Genomic DNA, 21,152 nt, shown 5'->3' on the forward strand with positions numbered 1-21,152 from the left:
TTTCGGTTAAGGAGTATAAAAAATACTAAACATAAATACGTGATATCTCGAAAATGAGCTTCCTTTATGTAAACTTGCTCTTCCAAGTGTTGGCGATTTCGGCTTTTCGCTGCGGAAACGCCCAGGAAGTAGCATCAGCCAATTCAAGCGGTACTCTATTTACGTTTCACGATATGAACCAATGTAAAAGTAATGAATACTATGATTTGGATACATTTTCATGTGTTGCTTGTGGCGAGGAGGAGGAAAACCTACAGTCCACGACGAATAGTAAGTATTGATCAAACAGATTAAAATGGTTTTAGCAGCAACGGTTGGATTTCAATACGTTTATTTTTATATTTATACATGTATTTGTATTCGACTTATATACATACATACATACATAGCTTTTTGGTTTTTACATACCCAGCAGCAAAATGCACTATGACAAATGAACTACCTCACAACCAGTATGGGTCACAGATCCAACTACTCAGGCAACTGTCCATTTCTTTTTCCATTTCTTATTATTATTAGACTACTAGGCGCTGCGATCAAAAGAGATCTATTGTACAAAGCCTATTGAGGTACCCTATATTTTAAAGCTTTTTTAAAATGTTGCACATCTGGGGTTAGGTTAGTTGCTTGTTTAAGACAAGACACTCTGTGGTCCGAAGGCCCATTTGATACCTGCATTTGATTTACATCCTCTAACTAAGTCGCTTAAACTGCTTAGATCTTTTTAAGGTAAATAGTTGGCCCTCCAGTGAGACATTTTGCAAATTTTCCAGGTCTTCAAAAAAAAAATCGCCAAGATATTTGGCACGGCTTCTTTGAAGTACAGGACTTTCACAGAGGAGGTCTTACACCGACTCAATTTCTTCTTTATCTCCACAGTTTCTCCAAAAGGCATTGTGAGGTACACTTGGCTTCTACAGGTTAGGGTGGCAATAGTTCAGTGACCTGTTATAACACCTGTGAGGACGCTGGTAGTTAATCTGCTGAATCCAAGCCGACTTTTTCTCCTTTTAAGATTCAGTTTTTGATCCTGTAGTTAGTAGTCTGAGACCAGTTTCTATTGATCTCCGCGATACAGCACTTTCATTTCGCTCCACTCCAGAGTGGCTGTGGGCCCAACAAAGGTTGGTGTTGTGTTGTTGGATAAGCGAGCGCAACCTCTTGCATTCTTCAACAAATTTTGAATTGATGCATGCTGAGGCCAGTGCCTTAATCGCTGCTTGACTATGAACAAAAATGGTAGGGTTTGCCAGAGATAAGTCCATTAGTCTTATCGTTTTTGCTGCTTTATCTATAGCGTACATCTAAGGGTAATTGTTCCGAGTACACTCCCGATCCAGTGCCATTGCCATCTTTGAGCCGTCAGTATAAATATGATGATCACTATCATCTGATTTGACTCTGGTCTGCCAATATTTCTGTCGGGTATTCGTATTTTATAGTCTTTATATAATATTTTATTCTGGGGTTTATTGCTCCATAATTTATATCGGCAATACCTACAAGATGGTGTAGCCTTTTTCTGCCTAGTGTAGAATATGGGTTTTAAGTGCACATTTCACAGAATCGACAGATGATGGTGTCAGAGAGACCAATTTTGTTTAAGTGATTTTTCTGGCTACAGTGGCTTGCAAAGTAACCAGCTAAAAGTCTTAAGTCTACTCTGCTGAGCGAAAGTAGCTTATCAGAAATTCCTCTGTCTGGCGTTAGGAATTGCTTCATTTGTTGCTGACGGATAGAATTTCGCCAGTGTTCAACGAATTTATTCTCCTTCCTCTTTCTCCTCTAAGTCCACAGAACGACTCAGGGCCAGTTGGAGGCATGCTTGTCCCTTTTCCATATGAGCAACTGTAATTTGTTATATGGCGTTGTGCTACGAGATGTCAATTGCCAGTCTCATACTGGTTGAAAATAAGCAAACAAGTCCATATAACAAAACTAGTCCAATTATTGACCAAAACGACTAATTGAGATTGAAAAGGGTGATTAAAAAATAAAATAACGTCATGAATACACAATAAATAACCCCTTTTATTAAGTACAAGTTGGCACAAAATTAATCATCCAATTTTGTTTCTGAATAACATTTTTACTAAATAAAATAAAAAAATGATTTTGCCTGATGGAAATGTTTATTTTGACCTTTGCGCGCACCTTTGCTTGCCTGTTTGTATGCTGCAGCTTTCTACATAGTTCACAAGTGTCAAGTATAATAGGGAAAAAGTTTGAAATTAAGCACATAAATTGATTGAAAACATGAATTGAAAAATGATTGAAAAATAGAAACATAAATATTTCAAAATTGACATCATACCAAGGCGAATCTATTAAAGGTAGTGTTGATAAATCAGCTGATTTGTTTTTTTTTCTTTTGCTGTGGCCATGTAGCTGTCAGCAAAAAATAATACAAGGCGAATTAATTTTTTGTTTTCTACTTCGCCAATGCCTTGCCGTGATAATCAAACGTACACAATATTGTTGTTGGTCTAGTGCCACCACCTTCAATAAATGGGCCTTGTATAATACCAAACATTAAATAAAATAATCTTTCATTACATTCCGAGGATTATCTATGTACATTAGACTGGCCGTAACTTTTTTTTTGTGGAAATCCATAAATTTTCGGGTCTTAAAACATGAGGTTAGGAGTAATGAAAAACAATTTATATAATTTAATTTAACTTAATATGTATAGGCTTAATATATATATAATTTATCTTTATTTATATAATTTATTTTAATTTAATAAAATTTTAATTAAAGAAATAGATTGTCTATTTAATGAGTGATGTTTTGGTGTAAGACGGATACAATTGCCTGTAGTGCTCAACAACTTGCAGTAAGTACTGTTTGTCTTCTTCATTATAAGTAAGCGATCTGTTGTAGTCTGTGATCAATTTCAATGCTCTCTCTGCAGCGTCATTAACTACAGACAAATGTTGACAAATTCGTTTTCCCGCTATATAGTCTTCACTTTCTTGCCATGTTGAAGAATTTGATTCCAAAAAATTTGTTCGGGTAAAGAATGTTTTAGTTCTTGATGAATTAAAATCATTTATATTCTTGCTGCCGTAAAGCGTTATTTCTGACATTGTTGCAACAACAATCTTTGGAACAGCATCTTCCTTCTGGTTATCGCTAGTAATTGCTTCCACCATTTTTCGCTTAATATGTGAAGGAATTTGATCATCAAAAAATGAAAGGCCAACCGCCTCTTCCGACAAATACCGTAAATGATTTTTAATTTTATGTAACAAGGCATTGGATACATTCTTATCGAAATATACAATCACATCTTGAATGAGCTTAAGGTCATTTTGTGGAGCAGCTATTGGATCCACACAACGAAACCAATATGGAACGTAGATGCAGGTTAAAAAAATACAAACGCTTCTTAGACTCTTTATCTCTGAAGTCGTTAACACGAATTGCTCGCGAAACAGAAACATTTTGTAACAATATAGGCACTTCGACATAAGCCTTGCGTGTGATGTTGCACCAGATGACCGTACTTGTGAAAAATTTGGTACGTCTTCCCCAACAAAGAGCAACGATAGTTGTAGTAATTCTTTATAATCGGCACGAGTGTGGTGACTATTTAATGCAGTTAGACAAAAATTCTTAAATATTTCCACTTCAGCTATTGTAAAGACTTTCCGAACTTCATTTTCCGATATTCCACTTTTGAATGACTTAGAATTAATGTTTTTCCAGCTGTTAAAGAAACGATTGAATAAGGGAACTTCCGGTGCTGATGATTTGCCAAAATTTAGTTCGAACACTGATTTGACTAGCATCTCACTAACATGGTGACGACAGGGAAAGAAAAGTAGATTTCGGCCCAACCTTTTTTCAAGCAAGAACGCTGCTCCATTATTAACTCGCGTATTAGCAGCTGTTTTATCAAATGATACAATTTCCACCAAATCATCGAGCTTCCACTTGCACAAAAAATTATGTATTTCTGTAGCTATTGCATCTCCCGTTGAACTTTCAATTTTTGGTATCCCCAGCAGTTTTTCCATATTTTCTCCTGTGACAACGAGAGACAATCTATCTTTCTTTTCTGTGCCTCGGATTTCTGCAAGCAGCTTGTCATCCCAGTGAAGGACAAAAGCGTCGGGAATCTACAAACAAGTAAAAAGAAAGGTCAAGAATCTTATAAACATATTCAGTAAAACAATTACATTGAATCCATTAATAATCTCTTGAGCTTGTCTGCGACGATAATCTCTCCTCATCGAATGTAATGTTGTTCGATTAAGAATTAAATCTTCCATTTTTATTGACGGCGTTCCAATAACATTTTGCATGGTATTTATGAAGGCAGCAACCGTTGCACTCAAAAATGCATGGCATCTCTTGTTGAGAGGTTACATTTGTCCATGCATGCAAGCATTCTATCATCAATAAAATTAATTTTTCCTCGATTTGCCTTTTTCGGTAGTAAATTAATGTTACTTCCGTCTGTATCTTCGCCTTCATTCATATCTTTTGCTGCATTTTCTTCGCCAGCTGAAATATCCTTTTCAGCATCCGCGGTATCAGAGACTTCAAGAGCATAATTAGCTTCAAATGGGATCAAATAATAAAAAAAAGAACCAGTAAGGCTTAACTTTAATAAACTTACTATGAACTAAATGCTTTTCAACGCGCTTTCTTTCTACTTCCATTCGTTGCTCTTTGCGTTTTTCTTTTCTTGAGTTTTGGAATGTTTTTGTAAATTTCTCCATTCCTCGTAAAGCTTTTTAAGTTTTTTAATACAATTTTTTTTTGCGCCGTGGGAATTTTAGCTTTTTTCCAAAATTCAATCGTGGCACCAATCGTGTATTTCATATTGCTTTCCAAAGTCAAGTTTTCGTGCCTCATTTTGTAAAACAATAATTGGATCACCTGTTTCATTGATGGCAACTTGGCCCCCAAAATAACACTTTCACATTCACCCACAAGAAATATTTTTTCGCTCAGAACGTAATCTTTTTTTCGGAATGCCTGATAATGATTTTGAACTCATTTTTTCACTAACTAATTACTTTTGTACTATTAAACGCATAAGACAACTGAAACTGAATAAAAATGCAATGCCAAGGCCTACTAATTCAAATGTCGAGTAAAAATTCAAAACTTTTAGCGTATTCAGCGAACACAACAGTTGATGAATTGTTTAGTGATCACCAAAGTGTTGATTATGAAACAAATTTTTATTTTTATTATTATAGTGAAGTGTGAAAAATTATTTAAAAAGTACCTTTGCATAAACTTTAAAAATAATTATTTCATTTAGCAGCTGGCTCAACACACCGTTCATAAAACACAATTTCTATTACTCAACTGACGGTGACATATTTTCCACGTATCACTAATCAGTTATGTGTGCTGAAAGCGCCTTTTTTCAGGTGGCTTTCGCGATATAAATTGGGCCATACCGCAATAAAGTAAACAAGATCATTAATTAAAATCGCATCACATCAATAAATATTATATAAGATTCGAACAAAAAAATTGGAAACGAAAAAAAATTAGTAAAAATTGTGATTTTTTCAAATTTTCCATACTTTGGGATCAAATGGGCACGGTTAGACATCATCGGATCGGGCTGAAAAAATATACCGTTCCTTATTGCATCTAACCTCACGTTTTACGACCCGAAAACTTTTGGATTTTCAATTTTTATTTTTCTCCATACAAGCTGCGGCCAGTCTAATGTACATATATCTTGTAAAATGTTCATGCTCTTCTTCAATGGTTCTCTCCTGTGCTGTATTAATGTATGGTGAGGTTGCAATAAATAATAAATAGAATTTCAGGCTGGGTTCCGTAAGGGCCATTCGATTAATTGTTTAATTTAACAAGCATAGTTCACTTGAACTTTCAAGCGAAAAAGAAAACGTTCGCTTTCTTTGTAGATTTCCGCTAACCCGCTGGGGCTTGCCCAATCCATGAGAAGGGTGATTCTGCATTCTGCGTTACTACTACGGAATTAGTCTTCTAAACATCGCAGACAAGGCCCGATGAGCGTATTTTGCAAACAGCTGAAGCCCATAAATCAACTTTTGGATCTTATGAGTGAGGCTTCAGACCTGTAAAATCAACAATTCACCTGTATTTCAACTCACATTGCGTTTCTATCCACCCTTTTGTAGACAGCACTCACTGTTGTATCAACTAGTTCTTGCGACTTTGCTGAAATCTAATCACTATTATCCTTATTATAAATAAAGACAAACCTTCAAATAATTTTTTGTCTATTTTTAGATGTTTTCGGAACAACGCCTTCAAGACATTTTGTATTGTTTTCTTTTAATTAAAAAATAAGATCAGATTTTTTGTCGATTTCAACCCGAAATTTTTTATGATATCTATGCTGTAAATCTCAAACAACTATAACTAGAAATATTCTCTACTGATTTCAGAATTTTTCTGCGAGTGTGCACCCAACTATATCACAGTGGCTCTGTACGACACACATGGAAAAAATCCAATATGCGCAAAAAAGTGCTACAATGCTTCATCAATCGACAATGGCTGCTCAGTGGTAATTGCCAATGCAAGTAAAACTTCCTGCGAATTCAAGTTAATTAACTTTACTCAACTTACCAATGACTACATAACGCGATCTGCTGCAGCAACGAGGCCAATACGCATCACCCCCGCAGGCTTCCATTCCAATGATATTTGTAACATTTGCAATTTGGAATACAACTTCCGCTATATGGACTATTGCATCGGCAATGCGCTGCTCAAGCCTTATTTGAAGTACAACTCGTTTTGGCAATCGATCAGCGCCAGCACCGGTGCCGTTCACTTTGGCAACCTAAAGTTCGTGGCTTTCTTCTGTTTGGCATTGCGTAACTACACTGCTTGCAACCAGCTGGCAAATCTTTGTGTAATGTCTCACTACTCAACCGATAAGAACTCACCCTGCAGCGCCTTTCTGCTAACTCAGGTTTCAGATGTGGTAATCAAATATGCCAGCATGGATGAACACCTCCAGGCCACAAAGCCCTCGTTGTACTACAAGAAGGGCAAAAATACTGCCAAAATGCTTAGGGAGGCTTTGGCCATTAATGATGGTGACAGAGCAGTGAGTGCTTTTTTCTTGTTTGTTTTTGATCTCACTTTTCTGGCTGATACATGAAATGCCTTCTTTTCAGTTCAACCGTTTGCAACTGTTCAGCACCGTTTATGCGTTGGATGGCACCTTGCGTCGTTGGGGTGCATTTAAAATGAGCCATGTCAATTTATGCCAAATGCATGCAATAAGTGATGCGACAGACTGGAATCCACAGCAGGATATACAATTTGCATATTCTGCACAACCAATCCATTGCAGATTGACGGTGGATAACCTGATTGATTTAGCTCAGATATACGCGAATGAAAATTTCTTTAGCATATTTTTGAATATTTCTATGCCATCGGCACAGGAAGCGAAGAGAACGAAGTTACAAATTTTACCTATTCTCATTGAAGATATATCAGCAGAAAATTTGGTAAGAACTTATTTTAAATTTTCATACCTAGTCGTTTAAGAGTTGTGGAAGCTGCAAATTTAAGCATAGCTTTAAAATTAGCAAAAATTCGTGTGCATACATATATAACTTTAGGCCAGGGGTCAGCAACCTGCCGCTCTTTGGATGTTAAGCTGCGGCTCTTTAGTTCCACACGTAAATATTATTTATTTTATCAAAACAAAAAAGCAGTTCTGAATCGCTTAACGAGAATTAGGCACCCCGCCTCTGTGACACGCATCGGCACTGTCGTTAGTCCATCGGAAGCTCTCGAATGACGCCGTTGTCAGATGCTTCATGTAGGTTTTCATTCGATGAGGCTTTGATTCGATTCTTTCGCCGCAGGACAATTTGGCGTATTCACCAGTCATTTGGCTGTAGCGAAAAGTTGTTTGTTTTAAGTAAAAGATTTAGAAGCGCATTACCTTCTCAAAGTTATGTAGGTACTTGTATATAAATATATTTTTTGAATAAAAAAAGAAAAACTCTGAATCTATACAGGGGCATAATATTATAGATCTTAATCTAATACTAATAGTAATAATAATAACACTAGATCTTCCAGGTCGCAGTGTTAAATCCCCTCATAATAATAAAAATCATTCCGCTTTAAAAATGTATGTAAAGCAGATGCCCGTTGGTATCGACCTTTTGAAATTCGTCAAATCGCAAGAATGCCACGTTCGCCGGGTTTCATTGTCCTGTATTCCAAAGAGCTAAGTTCGCAATAGATATATCATCTAAGTTTAGGGGTCAATTACAAGTTTTATTGAGATCTTCCTATAACCACTCGCATTTCTGATTTTTGGTATATGCCGTTCAGAGTCGGCGTAAAACTGAAGGCCCCTCCATGTGCGGAACAATACCAATAAATAGTAGAAGGGGCTCGGCCAAACACCTAACAGTAATGTAGATTGAAGATAAACCCGACGTTTTACCTAAAAGTTCAGTGCAGGCAAATAATTAATTTCATCGCATAATTTACAACAACAGCCAAGGGGGATAAGTGCCATAGATATGAGTTGAGAAAGTTGGATCAGTCATCGATAATCATTTCGTCAGAGTAAATTATTTCTAGTCTATCGATAAATCTTTGTGTGATACGCGGGACTTGTTGCATGCTGTTCGATTACAAATTCAACTGCACGGCCACGGACATGAAAGATATAGTTGCTTAGAATGTATAGGAGTTCGTCTACATCCAAGTTATACAAAATAGAATGACATTCGGGGGATGTGAGTTTGGGGAAGGGGGTGAGAGTCTCCCGATAAATGTCGTTTAATGTTTGTATATTCTTATATACAATCCGATCCAGTAGTTGGAATTGTGTTTGGTCCTGGATCTCATCGGTGTCGTCGAAGAAATGTCGCCTGACTCGCCTGGGAGGCGGCTCAGGTTCTAGCAAATGTCTGCAGGAGTGATTCCTTCGGTAACACCCTACAGGAATTGCTTGCTGAGCATTTGGCTGTGCTCCTTGACCGGGAGCATGGAAGCCTCCTTGTGAAGGTGTTGCAGAGGAAACCTTAGAAGACATTCCGCGGCTGTCCTGATAGCTGTATTATGACAGGTCTGGGGCTCTATACACTGCGAATCACTAGTGCTAGGCGACCAGGCGAGCACGTAATTTAGTATCTGCTTTAAATGTCGCTAGCAACACTTCTTTGTCTTTGCCCCAAGTGTTGCCGGTTAGCGGTTTGAGGACATTGTTGCATGTTCGGACCTTAGTGGCAATTGCGGTCGTATGTTATTACGGTTGTTAAAGGTCGGTATTAGTGAGTCATCTACGTTCATCGCCCTGGGTATAGTGGGCGAAAGCTTGAGTTTCCTCGCGGTGAAAAAACGAGAAAGGCTGGCAAGATAAACGTTCGCTTTGAAACACAAGTCATCGATGGAATCCTTTTGTCATTCGGTGTATTATTGTTTTCTGCATCTTACATTTTGTTGTGATGCTAAAATTATTCGAAAAAACGCCAAAATATTTAATCTTAATTTTGTGTCGTAGTTTACGGATCTGTGTTAATATATATTATGTTTTTTGAATCAGGTAATTTTCTCAAAATATTTCGATTTTAAGTTCGCACTTGAACTGCAAATAAACGGAAATTTTTACCATCGAAGATGAATCCAAATTCTAAAGGAGGCCCTAAATACCGGTCGCCATGTTCGAAATTCAAATAAAACACAATTAATCAAAATGCACAGGGTTTGATTGAAAAGTAAGCAGTTTTATTAAACCTTTTGGCTCATTTTTTAAGCAGTTTTATTAAACCTTTTGGCTTATACAACTAATATTCTTCAAAATAGGACCCTTGAGCGTCAATACACCGCTGGTAGCGGTCCTTCCACTGCAGGAAACATTTTTTAAACTCATCCGGTGGAATCGCGTTCAATTCGGCTGTCACAGTTTTTTGGATCGCCTCGATGGAGTCGAAACGCCTCCCCTTCAGCTTTCTTTTTGGGCGCGGGAACAAGATGAAGTCCGGACAGGTCTGGGCTGTAGGGAGGGTAACGAAGCTCCGGAACCCTCATCTTGCCCAATGCAGAGGTACAGAGGAAGGTGGTGTGCGCCGGCTTTTGTTCATCAGTCGAAACCTTTGGAACACTTTGCGCATTTCAAGTTTTCCGATCACGATTTCCCGCACATTGTAATACCTAAGTTAAATTTAACTCTTCATTGATCTCACGCAGACTAGCACGACGGTCAATGTTCAAAATCCACGAATCCGGTTCACATCTTCGTCTGTTTGCATCGTCGAAGGCCTTCCAGATCGCTGTTCGTCTTCGACGTCCTCCCGGCCTTCCTTGAACGGCTTGTTCCACCGTTTTACCTGGGCACTGGACAGAGATTGGTCCCCGTAAGCCTCCTTGAGTAGCCCAATGGTGTCGGTACTCGTTTTGTTTAGCTTTACGCAAAATTTGATCAAGTAACGTTGCTCCAACGATCGCTGCATTTTCGCCACTACAAAATCCTAACACACTTTTAAAACATCTTTCACGCGCGAAGCGATGTTGACTGCACCGCTGTTGCCAGCGAACTGGGACCGGTTTCTAGTGGAAGGGGAAGATCCAACGATCATTTTCCCCCACCAGCCGATTCGGTTGATCGCTTGGCAGACGCTCCGCGCGGGAAGGCTCATTACTTTTCAATCAAACCCTGTAAGACCTTGTCTCTATTTGGCTGTCCACACCTATACGTATGTATGTATTTACGAATAACGTATGTATATTTTCATAATTTAAGCGTCCACATCCAGAAGAATGGCAACTGGTGAAGCGTTTCCAGTTGATCGAAGCACAGCCTCGACATACCCACAGCAATGCACAGCAAGCGAAATATGAAGATGAATTTAAGCTCTCACTCTACCGCAGCATACGATATGTGGAATATTTTGAAATACATTATGAAATTCATGACAACAATCAGATTGGAATGCCGCTTGTGAAGCTGCGCTATCGCCACCTTGACATGAGCGCCAATGCGTCACTCCATGCAGTGCATCCATTTAAATTGCAAATAAGTTTTGCGCGAGTTGGAGAGGCTGCACAAAGGAGGCTTATATTCGAGACATTGCTACCCGCCTTGTTGTTGATTGCATTAGCGGCGGGCATTCTGCAAATGTATAACTTTAGAAAACGCAATGCCGCCGTATCGACAGCAACAACATCTGAATTTTGTGCTCCATCCTCGTGCTTGCTCGAATTCCTGGTACACTTCATCTCTTACGCTGCAAATGCGATTATTTTGTGGTTCCTCCTCTACATGTTCGCCTATCCCATGCATTTTCTCGCCCAACACACCGTCGAGATCACATTGCCTATCATGAAAGACGATCAACGCTCATTGGAAATTCTAATTTATGTGGCTTTCCTATTGAAGGTAAGCTACGCGGTTGAGCCTACATGCATACATACATACATACAATCTACATGCATGCGACAAGGTTGTTTTAATTGCATTCCATTCCATTACAGCTTACGTTTGTTTGCGTGCATTTTTGGCGCATCAGTCATTTTGATATTTTTCTCATTGATTGGGAACGCCCGCGTACTTGTGAGAATAATCATTTCACATTGAAGAATAATCTGGAAACGTCTTCTGTATGCTCTAGTGTGCGGACTTTCGCCTCCGAGAATGTCTCTGCTTGGCGCATAATCTTCGTAGCAAATGAATGGATCCGTTTGAGCGTAAAGCAGAAGCACTCCGTGGTGTGGCAAGGACTCTTGGTGCTACCTTTGGCGCAGGTGAAGTGGATTTGCATGCATACTATGTAGTTCCTTATAAAGAGTTTGTAAGTAGCTCTCTACTAATCAATTTCCTTTAATATATTATTTCCAGACTTTCATCACTGTGACTGACATTAGCAAAGATCTCGCTCTCCAACTATTTGTCATTATAACGGTCAGCACTGTTGTTTACATCACTCAAATAATATTCCGTAATTTTGTTTTGAACCGCATTTTTGGCGATCCACTGCAAAAATTCATTGATCTCTGCTCGTTGTCTAATATATCCGTATTCATGTTGCTGGAGCAGAGCTTTGGTTTCTACATACATGGACGATCCCCAAACGGCTTTGCGGATACAGATATGTATTCAATGTTGGTGCAAATACAACGCGACACACAGCATCGATGCAGCCGCAAAGGCCTTCTGGGTGATTCGGACCAGCAGAGTTACATCATTTTGCCTCCTCTAAACCTGCGGTAATTCTCTCACATACTTTGTTTTTATTTGTTGTATTGTAGTCAGAAACTTTCGTTCAAGATTCGGATTTCTGGCGTACTTTTTGCTCCGACTTTTTGACTTGCCTTTGAAATAACTAGTATCTCCAAACTTGATAGTAATATTTTGGCGCCATCTACATTGAATGTAAAGCTCTTGGCCAGTTGCCAGTGAGATATTTCTTTTCTAGCGCAGTAACTGTGCACAACTTTCTTACTTACTTCCATTTCGACTCGAGCCGTCATGAAAACGTTATTCAAACAGTATTTGAACACACACAATTTTCTTTTTTTCTTTTCCACCATAGCGGTTGGCCAAATCTCATACTGAAACGATTTTAGGAGGTGTGTTACGTAGCAAACCGTTATTCGGCTCTGAGCGCATTTGACAGAATCAGCTGATGGGCTGACGTTACTTGGATCCCGAAGCGGTTCGTTTACTAAGATTGTGTTAATTACGTCCAACTCTTCGTTGTCATCTCAACAACAACTGAATGGACGAGTGTGCATACATGTGAAATTATCAAAGTTCGGCTGCAGAATCTTCCAAGTGACGTGGCAGCCAAAGTTGCCTTCATATTTTTTTTCACCATAGCTAAATAGCAAATCTGGTAATATATCATCTCTGTTCATGTTCATCAGTTGCTGGGGCCTTCTTTGAAAATCCATCGTTCCAATAAATTGACCAGTCCCAAAATTAATGAATTGTCTTGAAGAGTAGCCAAGAAGTTCTATATATCATGTAACTAATGCTATGGTATAATTATTAAGTCACGTCCAAGTAGAACATCAAATTCGATTTTTTTACCTTTTACTGGAAGCGATTCATGCTAAATTGTAATGATGACTAAAAGCTCCATACCCAACCACATCATTTGATACTTCATTTCATATCTGTAACAACTAAAATAAAAGTAAATCGAATTACTCACTTTGATAGGGACCTCTCAGCGAGATTCACCTCTCATTAGATTATTTATGTACATCGCATGAATTCTAACACCATTTTAAAATTCCGCAGAATTTACTTCGAAAAGTTGATGGCGCCTTTCCACCGCTCGTATAGCATATCCCAAGCACATTTCCAAAACGAAATCAAAACCATCGATGCTGTTGCGGAGCGCAGCTCAGCGGCCTACAGTAGTCTGAATCGATTTCTATGCGCTTTTATAGACCACGTAAGTTTGAAATTGAAAGTTTTGACTATTGGAACTTACCTAGTAGAATATGTAGCAGTGTATATGTATATATGATGTGTATGTACATGGGTCTCATTCATTTCAGGCTATCAAGGATATGGATTATATTATAAAAGAGAAAACCTTTATTGAAAAAAGGTTAAACTGTGAATGTGATTATTATTTGACTGAAAGTAAGTACATGAAAATGTTTCTAGAGATATTAAAATGTATTAAAGTTTTGAGAGATAAGTTGTTTATAGAGCCAACGCACACTTAATTTAATCGGACAGTTAATATTATAATATTTAAGATTAAGGTGCCATAATAATTTAAAAAAATATTTATGGCTATCACATTTTTTTAATATAAAATTCAAATGATCAGATATCTGCAATTTCTGCCATTTAAAATGCCATTTAAAAAATATTTAAATCAATAGAGTTCGGATTGGTTTTGATAAGGAAAGTTAAGACTGTATTTGGTAGAAATAGTGAAAATTAACCACTGTACACAGGACTGCTCTGCAAATCATGCCGTTTGAAAACAGTGCAAGGGGTTGGGGAATAAGTTCGTAGCGTTTTTATATTTTCTTTTATTTTACAACGATTTGTTTGCTGTTTGGCAAAGGGCAAATATTCATCACTATTTCTGCTCTACAAAACTATGTTAAGTGTAAAATATTTTTGAGTTACTTAATTTTTTATTCGTTTTGAGGCTTAGAATTGGAATATCCAGGAGGCAAAAATCCACATTTTCGACACCTGCTCTTTGCTTTTCATCGAGGTCAAAAGGCTGCCGAAGCAGCTCGGGCATTTGCAACTTGTATGGAGGTGTCATAGGCGAGCCCACAGCACGGAAATGGTTTGCAAAAGTTCAAAAATAGCGACTTTGACATAGATGACACGTCCCGCAACAGAAGACCTTTAGAATCCGATGAAGAACCTCTCAAATCACATTTGAACGAGAACGATCGCCAAACCAGTCGGGAATTCGCAAAACAAAATAAACTGCGATCATAAAACGATTCCTAATCACTATCATTCAATGGAATTTACCGAAAAATTGAGAGTCTGGGTGTCTAACGAGCTCTTGCCCGCTATTGAGCAACACACGGTCATAAACAGAGAGAGATGAGAATGAATGGTGCCTATACATCAATATGAAGCAAAGAAAGGAGTGGGTGGCTCCAGAAGATACGCCAAAACCAGAAAACACGCCAAGCCGGTTCTTCATCCAAAGCAGATGTGTTTGGTGGGATTAGGAGGGTATGGTGCACTGGGAAACCCTCAAAAAGATTACCATATCCCGCTCCCTGTCGAGCCATATGAAAGGCGTTACCTTCGATAACAAAGAGGCCCTTAAAAACAGGCTCAACAACTTCTTTGACACCAGACCAGGCGACTTTTGGCAAAGCGGCATCAACAAATTGGTTAAGAGGTAGGAAGAGGTTGTAAAGAGTAACGGCGAATATATAATTGATTAAGTTATTGATATAATTATTGATTTTTGTTTAAATAAAAGTCTTTGGGAAAAACGCTACGAACTTATTCCCCAACCTAATATTATTTTGAAAAATTTGTATAAAAATTGGTAAAAACCGTTTAACTGAAATAACTTGAAAATCATGCAGCTCAAGTACAGAATATCTCGAGCCTTGCCTATATCTCTGTAAAATGATGAAGATGTTTTGATGTAAAGCATTATGAGAGATTAAGTAGTCAGTTGTTATGGCGTATTTCAGGGAGTTAATGGAATACTCGATATGAGCTGTTTTGTGTATTAAAGCTCAATAAGTAGAGCAAAACCCTCTCTAGACGAAAGATATAAAATATTAGAAAAAAATATATATTAAAAATAAAAAAATATTAAAAAAAATATTTTTGTTTAAAAAAAAAATATTAAAAATAAAAATATTTTTTAAACTAAACAATGAAAAAAAAAATTAAAAAAAATGTTTTGTTTCGAAAATTCTTTAAATCTGTTATAATCAAACCTCCAATACGTATTTTTAAATTTAACACAGCCGAAATACTAGGACAATAGGATGACATAAGGATGTTGGAACCGCCTCCTATAATTCAATATATAATAAAATTTCAAAATAGTTGTTTCTGCGTGTGAGCAATTCTATTTAGGTATATGCCTTTGCCTGTACAAGGCTTTTTGAAAAAACATGGGGACTGAAATGCAGAATGACTTACTGGACATTCACTGCAGTTGTTAAACGCATAGTCACTTACGCTTCCATAGCATGAAGGCCTAAAGTTAAGCAATGAAAGGCGCTTCCCATTTTAAACCCTTGCCTTATGAATGGAGCGACGATGGTGCGCGCCACTTTCGATGAAAGCTTTTCTCTTGCGCAAAAAACAATTCCGTATTTGAGACGAAGTTCACACTTTTGGCCAGAAGAAGTCGAAACGTGTCTGATACGAAGTTCTCATTTTAGGCACGGAAGTAGAATCACGTCTCCCGCACGTTGTTTTAAAGTCAAGGGTTCATTGAACAAGAAGCTCGTTTAAGCGATTCAAAAAGGCACATCCGATCTAAAAGGTGGTAATATGAAAGTACATTTAAAGAACTTACAAGACTTTCGACATAATCTTATTCTTTATAGGGTTGATACATTATCACCCAAACCCATTCTCTTCAGGAACTTTCAAGTTGTTATTAATGAACCTACGGCCTAGAGAAATAATTCACCTCAAACCAGGCTCCAGATATGGATTACTAATGGATCGAAGTTAGAAGATGGTAGAACAAGGGCGGCAATTAATGGACTTAAATCCAAAAAATCTATTCCAATGGGGTTTTACTCAACAATCTTCCAGGCAGAAATGTATGCCATCGAGATATGTGTGAGGCAAGGACAACGTAAGAAAATGGAAGGAGCCCACATTTAGAAGTACATACTTTCAGATAGTCAGGCGGCTTTCCTATCAACTCTATAACTATAATCACCTCAACGTTAGGGAACTTCAGCACAGTATTTATTACTAAGTTCGGTTCCTGGGCATGAGTTATATGAGGCAAAATGAAATGGCTGATCACTTAGCTAAAAAAGTGGCAAACATGCCTATCATTGGTCCTGCGCCTTTCTGTGAAAAAGGCCCCATTAATAAATTTCTCAGAAAGCGGAAGAAGAAATTTGTAGAATGCTGGCGAAATTTAAAGAGTCTCAACGAGCTCTACTTGCAACAGAAATTATGGCTGGATTAAGTATGTTGGCCAGCAGAGTAGACTTAAGACTTTTAGCTGGCTACTTTAAAGGTCACTGTAGCCTGAGATATAACTTAAACAAAAAAAAAATGGTTTCTCTGAGACCATCATATGTAGACTCTGTTAAATGGACACAGAAAATCCAGACACATTCTTTGTGAATGCATTCAAGGGTTAGGGGTAGTCAGAATTTGGATTTTTTTGCATTTTCTTAAAGCATAATATCTTAAATAATAAAAATATTCTGTGAAAGTTTGAAGTGAATTCGACAAATACTTTTCGAGTTATTCAATAATTAACAAAGGTCGCTCGGGCGCTCCGGAGCGTTCGCAAAACTTTAAATGCGTTTTTACAAAAGCTATGTTTTTTGAACTGGTGATCATTGTAACTTAAAAACCGCCTCAGAACAATAAGCCCCAGAATATTCTAAAATTTTTAAAAAGCCTTAAAATATAGAGTATCTTAATAGGCTTTGCCCAATAGATCTCTTTTGGTCGTAGTCCGCAGTAGCCTCATAATAAGAATTTTAGGTATGTGAAATTCTGAATTCTCTTCCATTTATGCCAAAATGTGTTAAAGTCCTCTTCCGATTTGTGTGGAAATAATTTGAAAAATTGTAAAATTAATTAAAAAAATGTCTATATAAAGGTGTAGCAAAAAATGCATTATCTTTGCATGAAATTTAGGACTTCATTCGCCAGGCACAGGAACGGATAGTAATCACTCTATAAGTTGAATGCATAAGAACATTCCAAACAAGCACCCAGAGTGAGTCACTATCGATGGTCAAATAGAACCGAATCACTCTCCTGTTGCCTGAAGCTTTTCGCCTCTGGGCGGTTACTTTTTATTGTTGATCGCACAAGTCCAAATTAACAGTGTTGCCGTAAGAAATCTCATAGAAGATGATTCCCTGCCTATCTCATTAAGCACGCAGCAAAACCTTACTGGTAGTTAATCCTGGCTTGGCAACCTTTGGCGGCAGCTCACCGCCATACGGCAAAAACCGTTTTCCCTTGACGGTACCAGTCACCATTCCCTTTAGAAATTGGCCGATTTTTATATTTTATGGTGAATGGTGAGCGCTATCGGGCAATGCTATCTACCAGATTCAATGAACCAAAAGTCGTTCCAACAATAATTTTATTTTGTGTTATCATTTTAAGTTCTGAAGCTCTTAAACAAACACCCCATGTATAATATAATAATGCATTTTGGAAACATTTCAGGTAAAGGAACATTCTATATTGATGATGCAAAATCCTTTGACCAACTGCTTTTGTATGGCAACAGTTTAAATAGCTTCGTGATGGAACTGGCGTTGCTGTTAGCCTTTTACATGCTAACCCTTAACTTGATTGCAGCAACTGTAGTCGTTTATTTGCTTAATAAGGTGCTCTTAAAAAACATATTTATAAACCGTAACTTTCTTGAGTAACAATTTTTGTTTACAGCTACTGCAGCATATCTTCCAAAAATGGGTGCACAAAAATGTAACAACGAAGACTTCCATTAACCAACGGTTTCTTATGTGAATTATCAAACACACGACGAGTATTATGATTGAATATATCATATTTTTAGAGTATGTGATATTTTTTATAAGATTTGTGTATTAGGCTAGTTTGCAGCAGGGTCTGGCCCTTGCTGTTGTTGTACTGGTTGAGTATTTCTACTGAAATAATCCTAATTAGCGATTAGCGCCGTTTTACTGCCACTGTTTTCAAGTGATGTCGTTTTTTTTCAGGTCCACTTCGTGAGATTGCTTTATATATTGCCATTTTTTGAGCTTTTGATAGCAATTGAGACTTGAATAATTTTAAGTGCGCAAAGAATGCTTTATTTGCCGCGCTTACTCGGTCATTTATTGCCATGGAAGTGCCAGAATTACTGCTGATGAAGAGACCTAAGTATCTAAATTTATCAATCTGAATGCATTCACCATCGATTTCCTTGTGTGCAAGATCACTCGGTTTATTTGCGAAGTGCATATTATTTCGTTTTCTCTCTATTTACACATAGACCCGCTTCTAAAGCTGAACTTTTCAATCGCTTATATATTTTCTTAAGCTCTTGTTCATTTTGCGCAATCACGACGATGACATCGGCACAAGCCAAGACTTGCGAGCTGCAGTGAAGAATTGAATTGCCACATTTTAGTTTGCATACTACCTCAGGTAGTAAATTGATCATATATGAAAAATTGTCGTTGATACTGAGCCGCCTTGTTTTATGCCGGATGAAATGCTGAATTCGTTGGTAGCATCTTCATTTATCACAACCCTCGCATTGGTGTTTGATGGCGTCATCTGGCGGTATACCTGGTTTAACCATTATATCGTTCAAACGATTTGTATTCATGCCTTAAAAAGCTTGCTTAAGGGTTTAGGGGTAGTCAGAGGCCCGAAATAATTATGATTTTCAATAATTTTTTTTCTTGCTAGTCAATTGCTTTATTTTACAAAACTAAAAACATAGCATTAATACATAATGTTTCGACTTGACTTTAGTAAAATTTCAAATAACAAAAATTAATAATTGCAAAAGTTATCGCTGTTTGTGTGGAGCCCGTTTCTCCAGAAGTCCTTTGCGGTGATTATTACAAGTCCTTGGAGATTCATCTAAAATTAATCGGACAAGAGAAATTAGTTTTATTAATATATAATCTTGTGCCTGATCGAACATGACGGCCACACGAAATATTTTCTCAGATTTTGGAGAAAAAAAGGGACAATTAATTGTTTCAAAAATCGGAATTAAAAAAAGAAATCCTTCGATCAGGCACGAGTTTTTTATGTTTTTCAAAAGCAGAATAAATTTTATTGAAATCTACCAAACGGTTTTTAAGTTACAGTGATCACCAGTTCAAAAAACATAGTTTCAGAAAAACGCATTTAAAGTTTTGCTATCGATTGATGTAGAGCTATACGAATTATTTAATTACTTGAAATTTGAAAAGGTCGAGCCAAGGAGCACCAGGAGATTTGGTGGCTCCTAAAACACTCAACTACGCGGCCGCCGTAGCCGAATAGGTTGGTGCGTGACTACCATTCGGAATTCACAGAGAGAACGTAGGCTCGAGTCTCGGTAAAACACCAAAATTAAGAAAAACGTTTTTCTAATAGCGGTCGCCCCTCGGCAGGCAATGGCAAAGGTCCGAGTGTATTTCTGCCATGAAAAAGCTCCTCATAAAAATATCTGCCGTTCGGAGTCGGCTTAAAACTGTAGGTCCCTCCATTTGTGGAACAACATCAACACGCCACAAATAGAAGGAGGAGCTCAGCCAAACACCCAAAAAGGGTGTACGCGCCAATTATATATCTATATCTATATATATAAAAATTCAGCTGTTTTTCGCGTTGTGATGAACTTTACGGAGAATGGCTCAATCGATTTTAACCAAACTTTGCCACATTGAAGAAACACATGTGGAGAAGGTTTGTGTTTTGAAATTTTAAGAATCGGATACCAGGGTCTCGAGAAATAGGCCAAAACGTGGGCCCGGGTAACCCTAGGATGTGTTTGTACAATATGGGTAGCAAATGGAAGCTGTTGATGATTTCTATAGTATAGAGTATTTTTTATACCGTTCCGTGACTAGGGTCTCGAGATATAGGCCAAAACGTGGACCCGGGTAACCCTAGGATGTGTTGGTACAATATGGATATCAAATGGAAGCTGTTGGTGAATGCTTTAGTACAGAGTATTTTTCATGCCGCTCCGTGACTGGAGTCTCGAGATATAGGTCAAAACGTGGACCCGGGTAACCCTAGGATGTGTTGGTACAATTTGGATATCAAATGGAAGCTGTTGGTGAATGCTTTAGTACAGAGTATTTTTCATGCCGCTCCGTGACTGGAGTCTTGAGATATAGGTCAAAACGTGGACCCGGGTAACCTTTGCTTGTGTATGTACAATATGGGTATCAAATGAAAGCTGTTGATAAGTGCTTTAATACGGGGTAATTTTCATAGCTATTGATGACTAGGGTCTGGAAATATATGCCAAAACGTGGACCCGCCGTGTCTTTGCACCGAATTAAACCAAACTTACACACATTGTTAAGGAGGTATTGAAGATGGTTTCCGTATAGTTTGGATACCTATTGGTGGATAGGGCTCGAGATATAGGTCAAAACGTGGACCCGGGTAACCTTCGGATGTGTATGTACAATATGGGTATCAAATGGAAGCTGTTGGTGAATGCTTTAGTTCAGAGTATTTCCATCCGCTCCGTGACTGGGGTCTCGAGATAGAGACCAAAACGTGGACCCTAGAATGTGTTTGTACAATATGGATATCAAATTGAAGCTGTTGGTGAATGCTTTAGTACAGAGTATTTTTCATGCCGCTCCGTGACTGGGGTCTCGAGATATAGGTCAAAACGTGGACCCGGGTAACCTTTGGTTGTGTATGTACAATATGGGTATCAAATGAAAGCTGTTGATAAGTGTTTTAATACGGGGTAATTTTCATAGCTATTGATGACTAGGGTCTGGAAATATATGCCAAAACGTGGACC

The 21,152-nt window shown here is 37.9% G+C and overlaps 1 protein-coding gene across 1 annotated transcript; it reads left to right on the forward strand.

The window, feature by feature from the left end:
* On the forward strand, nucleotides 1–18,179 carry LOC129252068 (meckelin). Its single transcript, XM_054890898.1, has 10 exons — nucleotides 1–270; nucleotides 6,414–7,084; nucleotides 7,155–7,493; nucleotides 10,754–11,389; nucleotides 11,485–11,754; nucleotides 11,849–12,216; nucleotides 13,256–13,412; nucleotides 13,519–13,606; nucleotides 17,861–18,024; nucleotides 18,086–18,179. The coding sequence occupies exons 1-10, from the start codon at nucleotides 54–56 to the stop codon at nucleotides 18,164–18,166; spliced, it is 2,991 nt and encodes a 996-aa protein (XP_054746873.1). The 5' UTR covers nucleotides 1–53; the 3' UTR covers nucleotides 18,167–18,179.
* Nucleotides 18,180–21,152: the final 2,973 nt, after the last annotated feature.

This window comes from Anastrepha obliqua, chromosome 1, assembly GCF_027943255.1.
Source record: "Anastrepha obliqua isolate idAnaObli1 chromosome 1, idAnaObli1_1.0, whole genome shotgun sequence".
NCBI lineage: Eukaryota > Metazoa > Arthropoda > Insecta > Diptera > Tephritidae > Anastrepha > Anastrepha obliqua.

Bases quoted from the DNA above. Each gene is read 5' to 3' on its own strand.
- LOC129252068 (XM_054890898.1), top strand. From the start codon at position 54: ATGAGCTTCCTTTATGTAAACTTGCTCTTCCAAGTGTTGGCGATTTCG. The intron at 7,085-7,154 runs GTGAGTGCTTTT...CCTTCTTTTCAG, and splicing joins TTAATGATGGTGACAGAGCA to TTCAACCGTTTGCAACTGTT. The intron at 11,390-11,484 runs GTAAGCTACGCG...ATTCCATTACAG, and splicing joins ATGTGGCTTTCCTATTGAAG to CTTACGTTTGTTTGCGTGCA.